The 12,021-nt window shown below is 35.8% G+C and overlaps 1 protein-coding gene across 1 annotated transcript; it reads left to right on the forward strand.

The window, feature by feature from the left end:
• Positions 1-10,331: 10,331 nt before the first annotated feature.
• Positions 10,332-10,988, forward strand: LOC149261092 (uncharacterized). The gene has a single exon (XM_089367678.1). It carries the CDS (start codon positions 10,332-10,334, stop codon positions 10,986-10,988), a length of 657 nt encoding a protein of 218 aa, XP_089223804.1.
• The last annotated feature ends 1,033 nt before the right edge of the window (positions 10,989-12,021 follow it).

Raw genomic sequence — 12,021 nt, forward strand, 5'->3', positions numbered from 1 at the left:
TTAGTGTTTTTTGTATTTATATTTGGATTTACCAATGTTGAGTTTATAATGTTAGTCCCATGGGTTTAATATTATTCGCTTGGGTTCTCAATTCCTTGGGGTTTTAGTATTAATCCCTTAGTTTTATTACTCCTTTGGATTTATAATATCAATCCTTGGGTTTATTATTCCGTTAGGTTTATAATATCGATCATGGTCAACCATTGTCAATCATAGCCAACCATGGTCAACCATGGTTGAATGTCACATTGTGACAAGGATTGTCTCACCAGGAAAATAAATCATGTTGATTTTAGTCTTTGTAATGTTTATATTTGGGTTTATGAATGTTTGTTTTATAATATTAGTCTATTAGGTTTAATATTATTCCCTTGGGTTCATAATCCCTTGGGGTTTTAGTATTAATCCACTCGGTTTATTATTCCCTTAGGTTTATAATATCAATCATGGTCAACCATTTTCAATCGTAGCCAACAATGGTCAACCATGTTTGAATGTCGGATTGTGATAAGGATTGTCTCACCATAAAAATAAACCATGGTTATTTTAGTGTTTATAGTATTTATATTTGGGTTTACAAATGTTGGGTTTATAATATTAGTCCCATGGTTGAATGTCACATTTTGACAAAGATTGTGTCACCATGAAAATAAACCATGTTTATTTTAGTGTTTGTAATATTCATAATTGGGTTTACCAATATTGGGTTTCTAATATTAGTCCCTTGGGTTCATAATCCCTTTGGTTTATGTTTCCCTTGGGTTCATAATATCAATCCCTTAGGTTTATTATTAATAATCTTGGGTTCATAATATCAATCCCTTGGGTTTATTACTAAAACGGTTTATAATATCAATCATGGTCAACCATAACCAGCCATGGTCAACTGTGGTCAATCATGGTCTGGTCTCACATTATGAAACAAATTGTCTCCACTTAGGGTTTATATACCTTGGCTTTTTAATATTAGCCCCTTCAGTTTAATATTATTCCCTTAGATTCATAATCCCTTAAGATTTTAGTATTAATCCCTTGGGTTTATTGTTCCTTTGGGTTTATAATATCAATCTCTTGAGTTTATTATTCTTCAGTAAACCATGGTTTATTTTGAAGTCAACGATAGTCAACCATGGTCCAACATGGAATTGTGATAAGGATTGTCTCAATATGAAAACCAATGATGGTCAATCATGTTTATTTTAGTGTTTATAATATTTATCTTAAGGTTTATATACTTTGGGTTTATAATATTAGTCCCTTAGGTTTAATATTATTCCCTTGGGTTCATAATCCCTTGGGGTTTTAGTATTAACCACTCAGGTTTATTATTCCTTTGGGTTTATAATATCAAGCTCTTCGGTTTATTATTCCCGTAGGTATATAATATCGATCATGGTCAACCATTGACAATCATAACCAACCATGGTTAGCCATAGTTGAATCACACTGTGACAAGGATTGTGTCAGCATGAAAATAAACCATGCTTATTTTAGTCTTTCTAATATTTATATTAGGGTTTACCCATGTTGGGTTTATAATATTAGTCCCTTGGGTTTAATATTATTTCCTTGGGTTCATAATCCCTTGGGGTTTTAGTATTAATCCTTTGTGTTTATTATTAACTTGGGTTTATAATATCAATCATGGTGAGCTTTATTAATCTCTTGTGTTTGTAATATCAATCCATTGCGATTCTTGATCCCTTAGGTTTTTAATATTTATCCTTTGGGTTCACTAATTCCTTGAGTATATACTATTAAACAATTGGGTTTATAATATTAGTCCATTTTTCTTAATATTATTCCCTCGAGTTGATAATCCTGAGAGAATAATATTAAACAAAAAAGACTAATATTATAAACCCAATGTATACAAACCCTAAGATAAATATTAAAAATACTAAAATAAACATTGTTGAATTAATAAAGCCTGATGATGATGATGATGATGATGATGATGATGATAATAATAATAATAGTAATTATTATTATTATTATTATTATTATTATTATTAGTTTATATTATTATAATAATATTAATATAATAATCATAAATATATAAATATATAAGAATATGGGTGTTATTGTTTATATAGTTATTAATAATCTAGTTGGTCTTTAAAAAATTACAAATAATAATTCCCTTATCACAATTCTAATTATTATTAGATCATGGTTGTTATTATGAGTTAATATTATTATTATAATAATAATTTATTATTATTATTATTATTATAGTAGTAATAATCCTAATAATATATTGATAATAGAATATTATTATCTAATAATAATAATAATTACATTATTTTAATAATATAATAATATTATTATGAGTTTACATCATTATTATAATATTAATATAATAATGATATAATAATATATATAAATAATATGGTTGTTATTATTTATATAGTTATTAATGATCAGAAATAGTTGATGTTTGAAAAAATAACCATAATAATTATTAATGTGGTTGATGTAAGCCTATTGGCCTATATCAAGTATATTGGAAATGAAAATTTTGGTGGTATATATGTTTCATATACCCTATATCAACCACATTGGTAAATGTGGTTGTACTAGTTATAAACATCATTCACCTTATTAATGAATCAATAACACCTAAATATTTGTTACTATTATAGAAACTCATCCACATTTCATAAACTTAAATTAATTATAATAATTAATACACAAATTAAACAATTAATTAATAAGGAACATTGAATGTCAACCAAAACAAAAATACCCCAAATAGTCTTTACAAACTCATCTACATTCCATAAACTTATATTGATTACAATAAATTCATAAACTTACATCGATTATAATAATTTCATAAACTTACATTGATTATAATAATTAATGCACAAATTAAGTAATTGATTGATAACATTAAAAATAATTATGGAACATGGCGTGTCAACCAAAGTAAAAATACTGTACATTCCTAGTTGCCCAAAACAATGCATGTCTATGTTGAACTCTGGAGTGTCAACCAAAACAAAAATACTGTAGATTCTTAGTTGCCCAAAAAAATGCATCTTTATATTGAACTCTGATCTGAGTTTCGTAAGTTCAATTACGAAAATTTGTACCCAAATACATATTCAAATTGCTATTACTTGTCCAGGGAACTGCACCCCCTAGTTGAATTCACACCTGGATCTTAAAATGCAATTATGAGTTACTGTAAAGTATTGTAGTCGTTAGATATAGTATCAGAAGATGATTTTGGGGAAAAAAATTGCTGTTTCGATTTCCACTTTATTTTTCAGATTGATTACAGATTAATTCAACATTTTCGATTATTATAATTCATATAAAACAGAAACCTTTTTTCAGAGAGAAAATCCATATATGGCCGAAGCCAGTCAGAATATGGCCGAAGCCAGAATACAATAAGGCCCAAGCCAGGCAGAATACGGCCGAAGCCGACAGATACGGCAAAGCCGTCACATATCGCTGAAGGGAGCCAGAATACAATAAGGCCGAAGCCAGGCAAAATACGGCCAAAGCCGACAGATACGGCAAAGCCGTCACATATCGCTGAAGGGAGACCTCTGCAGAGTTCGAACTCGGCTGGGAGAGCGAAAGCCAAACCTTGATAACAGGGAATTCCATTTTCTTAGCTTACAATGTTGTTATCACCGTATAAGTAGGCTGTAACCTTTTTTACACAAATAAGAGTACGAAATTATGAGTAATTCAGGGAAGAAAATGGCCAACATTTCTTAGTTCCTTAACCAGCCAAAAAGGGAAGGGAATTAATTGTAATAATCCCCCCTTCCCAGCAGGGGACAACCATCATCACATCACATGATATTCATTTTCATGTGCAAGATTGATCAAGCTCCGTGCATAGTACCCATTACGTTGCCCTTTTTCGTTTATTTCAGTCAGTAAGTTGTTTTTCAATTGGGAAAGGCAGAGGAGTATAGGTTAGGTGATTGTGATTCTTTTGTGAGGCGGGAATCATGAAATGCTGTCAAAGGTTACGGCAAACCGAGCATGGCCAGATTTCACCTGTCACGCACACACATGGCTAACCATAGTATGGGGAACCAGCCATAGCGTAGAATCAAATATATATTTAAAAATAACTTTCACCTGTCACCCACACACATGGCTCAGCATAGTATGGGTATTAGTCATAATGTACGGTCAAATATAATATTTAAAAATAAATAAATTAAATACAGTCCTTTAGTTACAAAGAGGTTCATACATGTAATAACTGGAAAATCGAAGATATATTATATGCAATGCCAAGCATTATCGTTGTCATTGTGCACACTACCAGCGATGGCGGAGTAAGGCACCAGAAATAGGAAAATTTTATGTGAATGAAAATCAGTAAATAACTTTCCAGGACCTCACATGCTCGGGCAACGCGGATGAGGGGAGTGCAAATATTTAAGGTTAGGGCAGTGGTACTTTGAACAGGAGAGATAGCCCCTCGTGAGGCAGCCGAAGTGGGCGACGTAGGCTTATTTGGCAGCGAAGCAGCAATGGAGATCACAAATATCTGAACAATAGGGATTTATCTATATTCCGAAATCAGTAGGCATAAGATCTATTATCGAATTTATAATTAATATTCGCTGATATTTACTATTGGTCATTTGCAATGTTGAGAATTTGTAACACTTAGTAAGGTCTAAGCAATCTCTCATGAAAATAAGAAACTAAAAATTATTTAAAAATTATTAATTTTAATAGCGAGAAAGTGTGTAGTACAAATAATATTCACATTATTAAATCTCCACCATTTACAATTTTTTATAATATTATTTTGTAAAAATTAAAAAAATCCTGTAAACCACTCTTATTCGTATAAAAATAAGAAAATTTAAAAAATAAAAACGTTCTCTTGTTAAATATTTAAAACGGTAATTATCCATATATCATCATTGTTGTATGAGAAACCTTTTGTTAAAAAAAAACTTAAAAATAAAAACATTTCTTGCTAAGTGTCTAAAATAGTAACTATTTATATATCACCAAATTAACTTCTCAAAAACCCCCTGTTTTGACTATAAAATACAGTAACAGTTTTGAACCTCTTAAAAAAATACATGTCTTCTTAACCATTATACGGACTCAAGCAATATAACAACATATAAAAAATAAATAAAAAATTAACTCATATAACACTGTAAGTGACTGGGTAGCCAGTAGAGCTACCAGCACCTTGATACACCCACCACTCACTTATGTAGCAACCAAGCTCTTTGATACGCTTGATCATAAAATTTGCGTATTAACCATGTAGTCCAATCTGACAGGGAAGAAACTGTGCCCAAAAATCGACGATGTAACTTAGCTGCAAACTAAAACCATGGCACCCCCGGAGTTGAATTGTAGGTTTCTATATAAACTGAGCTATGAACATAAACCTAAGAGCAGCCGGATAGAATCCGACTATGGAACGATGGGTCGAGGATTCACATTATACCCACAACAAAAACCTAGCAGAGCAAGTAAGGCATTGGAGCTGCAGGGTTGGAATTTGGATTATTTTTTATGGGTCAGATATTTTTATTTATTTATTTATTTATTTTGTCTTTAAGTAATGGAGGAATGTTATTTTTAAAATTTTCCATTCAAGAGTGATGTTTTAATTATAAATTAACTTTTCAACAATTAATATTTGATTAAAATATTACCTTTCAATATTACAATTATTTTAAAATTTTCACATATTTATTATAAGTAAAGAAACAAAATGACAATAACACACAAAAGACAAATTGAATTATGAATCTTAGTTTGAAATCTAATGAACAGTCACAATAAAATCTCCATAACTTAATGTCCTTGACCCCTACATGCCATAATTCATATATAACATGCACTTCAAGTCACATCAACAAATCAATCAAAGGTCAAATGGGGCCTAAATAGATTTACCCATGAAAAATGTAAAGCTTAAATACTAGTGGCGCAAAAGCAAATAGAGAAAGACTAAAAATGTAAAGCTTAGGAGTAAAAATACTTAAAAAAAAAAAAGTTATCTACAAGTTTATAACTTCTATTTGTAATAATTGCCAAAGCATAAAAAGAGCCAAACAAAGCAATTTCTAGATGGTTTTGTCAAAAAGATTTCCATGGTAAGATATCTACATCATTATCGTGTTTACAATTGATTTTTTCAACACCAAAGAAAGAGATCAACGTGCCACAGTAACAAGAAGCAAAATTGCACAATTTTGGTCCTAAGGTGGGCAACCAGAAAGAACACAAAAATCAGCAACATCTCACTGACTGGGCAACCAAGAAAAAGCGTACTATTTCATTGGAAACATCCAAGAATAGAAAAGAGGGAAACATCTGAAAAATTAGGAAAAAAAGGAAACATCTAAAATATATTGGCTTTATCTAATTATGCAGTTTGATTTTATCTTTTGTAATACAGAGAATGATTGCATTGTTTATAAAATGCTCATCTCTTTTTCATAATAAAGTTAGTGGTATTGTTTGCAGACCTCTGTTATTCTAGTTTGTGTGTCTGTGGTCTGTTCTGTTATTCTCTGTTTTTAATTTGTCAGATCTGCAAGTAGATCAATTGGTATCAGAGCATAAGTTCTTGGAAGCCATCCACCTGTTCGAAGAATTTTTTTTTTTTTAGGGTCATACATTTCACTCCAATCATGCACTCGCCAGTGAATGATTTAGCTAGGGCTCTTCAAGAGCTAATTACGCTGCAACAACAACAACGCCCTCCAGGGCAAATGCAACTTGATACACGCTTTCACCTGCCCAAATTCTCAGGGCAAATGAATGGTGAGGCTGTTGATTCTTGGATCCGCAGCCTCTCCAACTATTTTAGAACCTGTCCAACAATGGAGGAGGAGATGAAACTTCAGATCGCCAGTCTACAATTGGAAGGCCTAGCACAAACATGGTGGGATACTCATCTTGAGAATATGTCCTTGGTTGTGGAACTTGGAGAACAATCCGAGACCAAATCGACGCCTATCACATCTTGGAATCTCTTTTGCGAGGCCTTACGTGAACGCTTCTATCCTCCAGGATATATACGAAATCTCTTTGCCAAATGGTTGCAGCTTCGACAACTACCGAATCAATCAGTGCAAGCCTACATTGATGTCTTCTGCAAGTTGCGCATTCAACTCCGTATATCCGATCCAGAAGAGGTACTAATTATCAAATTTAATTCTGGTTTGCTAATGCTTCTTCGTCGTGAAGTTGAGTTGTTTGATAGTGCTTCATTAGACAAGGCCTTTATTCGGGCCCTGGCGGTGGAACGCAAAGTGGGTACTCGAATCCGATATCCTCAAGCCAGAAATGGTCCATCTTCCTTTGGTTCTTCTAATGTCGCCTCTGCCTCATCCCCCACACCTCCCCGCACCCCCTGGTGCACATTTCACAAGACCAACTCACATGATTCTGCAGATTGTCGAGTATTGAAAAATCCCCGCCCCCAGAAAACTCTTTTTACAGAGGTCGAACAACCAACGGCCACTACCCCACTTCCAGCTGTTTCTCTCGAAAATCCGACAGAGGTGGACCCCTCTCTCATCCTCATGACTGCTAATGCACCAAACACCTCTGTTACGCCTTTGTTTACCCATAATTGTCAAATCAAACATGAGTTGGCCACGCTTATTCTTGACAATGGGAGTCAAAAGAATCTTGTGTCACAAGACTTAGTTGAACGCCTTTGCCTTCCCACCACTACTCACCCCCACCCGTATCAGCTTGGTTGGGTCAGAAAGGACGGTCCTCGTCTTACCATCTCACAATGTTGTGCTGTCACCTTTGCTATTGGACCTTTTCGTGATACTGTGGTATGTGATGTTTCTCCTCTAGATTGTGTTGATTTATTGCTAGGAATTCCATACCAAGAGGCTTGACATGCTGTTTATCATGCTACAGATCACCAATACCACTTGCAACACGATGGGCGCACCTATGTGCTCACATCCTCAGCTAGCACATCAACCCAACCTTCCATTGGCAAAGCTTCCATTATGAGAGTCAATTTAAACCAAGATGTTTCTTTGTGCTTGGTTCACCCTGTCAAGCCAGACAACCTCACCAATCCAGTCCCTCCTTCAATGGCTCCTCTACTCCATGAATTTGCAGATGTCTTCACCCAACCCACAGGGCTGCCTCCAGCACGCTCTGTTGAACACCACATTGATCTTATTCCTGGTGCTTCCTTACCCAATGCCCCATCTTATCGCCTTGCTCCTCAAGAGGCAAAGGAGATAGAACACCAAATTGAAGAATTGTTGACATCCGGTCATATTCAGACGTCATCCTCGCCATGTGCATCTCCAGCTTTTATTATTCCAAAAAAAGATACTTCTGAATGGCGCCTCGTGACAGACTATCGAGCCCTTAATAAAGCCACTGTTAAAAACCGCTACCCCCTTCCCCGCATTGAGGATTTGTTGGACCATTTACACGGGGCTTGTTTCTTCACAAAGATGGATTTAACTGCAGGCTACCATCAAGTTCGCATGCATGCAGCCGACACATGGAAAACGGCTTTTAAAACAAAGTTTGGGCTATTTGAATGGTTGGTCATGCCATTTGGACTGACCAACGCACCGGCCACATTTATGAGATTCATTAATGATGTTTTCAGGGCACATTTGGGTAAGTTTGTGGTCATCTACCTTGATGACATTTTAGTATTCAGTAAATATTGGGAAGATCATCTTCAGCATGTCCGCACCATACTTGAGTTATTGCGAGCACATCACCTTCAGGTCAAAGAAAAGAAATCCTATTTTGGACAAACATCAGTTCAATATTTGGGATTTATTATTGACAACACAGGGGTTCGCCCAGATCCCTCTTGGGTACAAGCTTTGGCACAATGGCCAGCACCTTCCAATGCACATGACCTCAAGAGCTTCATGGGAGGTATTAATTTCTACAGAAAGTTTGTCTCTCATTTTTCACAGTTGGCTCGCCCTTTGCACCAGTTGTCTCATCAAGCAAAGTTTATTTGGGATGCCGAATCTGAGAAACATTTTGCTCAACTCAAGAGTGCCTTATGCTCTGCTCCTGTTCTTCGTTTGCCAGATATGAATCAACCATTTGAGATGGAAACTGATGCCTCTCAATTCGCCATTGGAGCTGTTCTTAAATAGGGAGGCCACCCTGTGGCATACCATTCTGAGGCACTTGCGGATGCTAAGCTCATGTACAGCACCTATGACAAGGAATTCTACAGTTTAGTGCAAGCTTTGAAGCAATGGCGCCATTACATTCTTGGCAAAGAGACCATCCTCCATACAGATCATCATCCGCTAATCTTCATCAACTCACAACGAAAGATTCAAGAGCAAGGCCATTTAAAGTGGGCTTCTTACATTCAACAATTCCATCTGGTGATTAAATACAAGAAGGGGACAAGTAATAAGATGGCTGATTTGTTAAGTCGACCGCCTGCTCAGGTCCTACACATTCTAGAGGTGCGTTGTGCTGCATATGATGCTTGGAAAGATATGTATGCAACAGATCCGGTCTTTGGTGAGATATGGGAAGCTTTGCAACACCCTACAGTCATCAACCAAACTCCCTTTCTTGATTATACCCTTCGTGATGGTTGGTTGTATAAATTGAACCAACTATGTGTGCCACAATCTGATGATCGTCTCATTCTCATCCGTGAAGCACATGCCTCTTCCTGCAGAGGGCATTTTGGCACAGCCAAGACCATTCTCAATCTTCAACGCCACTTCTATTGGCCTGCCTTACCAAAGCAAGTGGAAAAATTCATTCGTGCATGTTCTCTTTGTTCACAAAACAAGCCCTCAAATCGTAAGCATGGTTTGTATCAGCCATTACCAATTCCCTCTCGTCCTTGGGAATCCATTTCCATGGACTTTTTAAGTGGCCTTCCTACTACTTTTCGTAAACATGATGCTATCTGGGTAGTGGTATGTCGTTTCTCCAAGATGGCTATATTTCTGCCTTGTCATAAGACTACTTCTGCTGCTCAAACTGCGGATCTCTTCTTCCATCATGTATGGCCACACTTTGGTTTGCCAAGTAGCATTATTTCAGATCGTGATTCTCGCTTTCTCAGTACCTTTTGGCGTACTCTTTGGTCTTTGTTGGGTTGCCAACTTCGTTTCTCCACTGCCTTCCACCCACAAACAGATGGACAAACCGAAGTTGTCAATTGTACTTTGGTTCACTCACTTCGCAGCTACTTTTCCAAAAACAAATAGTGGGATACATATTTGCACATCATTCAACATAGTTACAATCGAGCAACACACTCCTCAACTGGTTTCTCACCTTTTGAGGTTTGCTTGGGGTTTCAACCAAGTGCACCCTCTGAGATGCCATTGACAATCACCCCTTCTGGGTCTGCACATCAACAACAGGAACAAAAATCAGCTCATCATTTTATACACTCCATTTCTCAACGCCAAGCTCAAATAACTGCTGCTTTGCAAGCAGCCCAAGATCGTGCCAAACAGAGACATGACAAGCAGCGAACACACTTGTCTTTTCAACCTGGAGATCGTGTGTGGCTCTTGTTGGACAAGCAACGCTTCAAGGGCCAGCATCATAAGCTGCACCCTCTGAGATATGGCCCATATACTGTTCTGGAACGCATTGGAGAAAATGCATATCGCTTGGACTTGCCTTCCCAACTTGGCATCCACGATGTTCTTAATGTTAATAATCTCAAATTATTTGAACCACCTCTCCTTGAGGAATCTGTTACAATTCATCATCCGGTTGATAATATTCCAGATTTTCAGCCTCCTCTGCTCAAAGATACAATTCTGGACTTCAAGAAACGGGATACACGACATCAGCCATACTTCTCATATTTGGTTGGTCGGAAGGGACACACACCAGCACAGGCAAAATGGATCAGTGCAGAAACATTGCAACGCAATTTCCCGCAGTTGGTGGAGGAAGCCGGGACGCTTCCTGATCTAAACAGGGAGGAATTGGGCAACCAGAAAGAACACAAAAATCAGTAACATCTCACTGACTGGGCAACCAAGAAAAAGCATACTATTTCATTGGAAACATCCAAGAATAGAAAAGAGGGAAACATCTGAAAAATTAGGAAAAAAAGGAAACATCTAAAATATATTGGCTTTATCTAATTATGCAATTTGATTTTATCTTTTGTAATACAGAGAATGATTGCATTGTTTATAAAATGCTCATCTCTTTTTCATAATAAAGTTAGTGGTATTGTTTGCAGACCTCTGTTATTCTAGTTTGTGTGTCTGTGGTCTGTTCTGTTATTCTCTGTTTTTAATTTGTCAGATCTGCAAGTAGATCATAAGGTGACCACCAATGTTGTCAATGTTAACAAATTGCTAGCTTCAGTAGTCAAGACCAGGGTTTGAGGGATGGTGGATGAGTGATGTAGTGGGGTTGGGGTGAGTCACCAATTTTTGTTTGAATTCAACTCATAATATGTTTACTAACAATAAATCTGTTCACAATGTTCTCAAATAGAAAAGAAGATGGATGAATTAACCCTAAATTATTCACCAATTATGGCAACTAATTCTTTTACGGGTATTGAATTATCAAAAATCAATATCTATCTCTATATATAAAATCACGGGTCTCTGAATGTTGTGGCCTACCATAAATTGAAAACTGAAACAAGGTTCACCAATGCCAAAGTGGCCTACCATAAATTGAAAACGGAAATAAAGTTCATTATTGCAAAAGTAAATGTGGAGTAGTATAACGAAAGCTTGCCAAGTAGAATTTTTTAAACAAAGTTATCCTACAATTCTATTTAAGGAAATTAGTATCCATGAGAGATGATTAAGGAACAAATTCTGCAACAATTGTAGAGTGCTTCACTCTCCATTTACCAATAAAGTGCAAGCTAAAAAATCTTCAAGAACATGGTACAACAACTATAACTAATTATTTTACAAGTATGAAATTATCCAAAAATGATATATATCTATATACTTATAAAATAATGAGTACCTGAATAATGAGGCCATCACAAATTGAGAACTCTAACAAAGATTTTTTCTA

The sequence above is a fragment of the Pinus tabuliformis genome, chromosome 6 (genome assembly GCF_031772625.1).
Source record: "Pinus tabuliformis cultivar Carrire ecotype Pingquan chromosome 6, CPIR1, whole genome shotgun sequence".
In the NCBI taxonomy this organism is placed as follows: Eukaryota; Viridiplantae; Streptophyta; class Pinopsida; order Pinales; family Pinaceae; genus Pinus; species Pinus tabuliformis.

Coding starts and splice junctions, on each gene's coding strand:
- LOC149261092 (XM_089367678.1), top strand. CDS start 10,332: ATGCCATTGACAATCACCCCTTCTGGGTCTGCACATCAACAACAGGAA.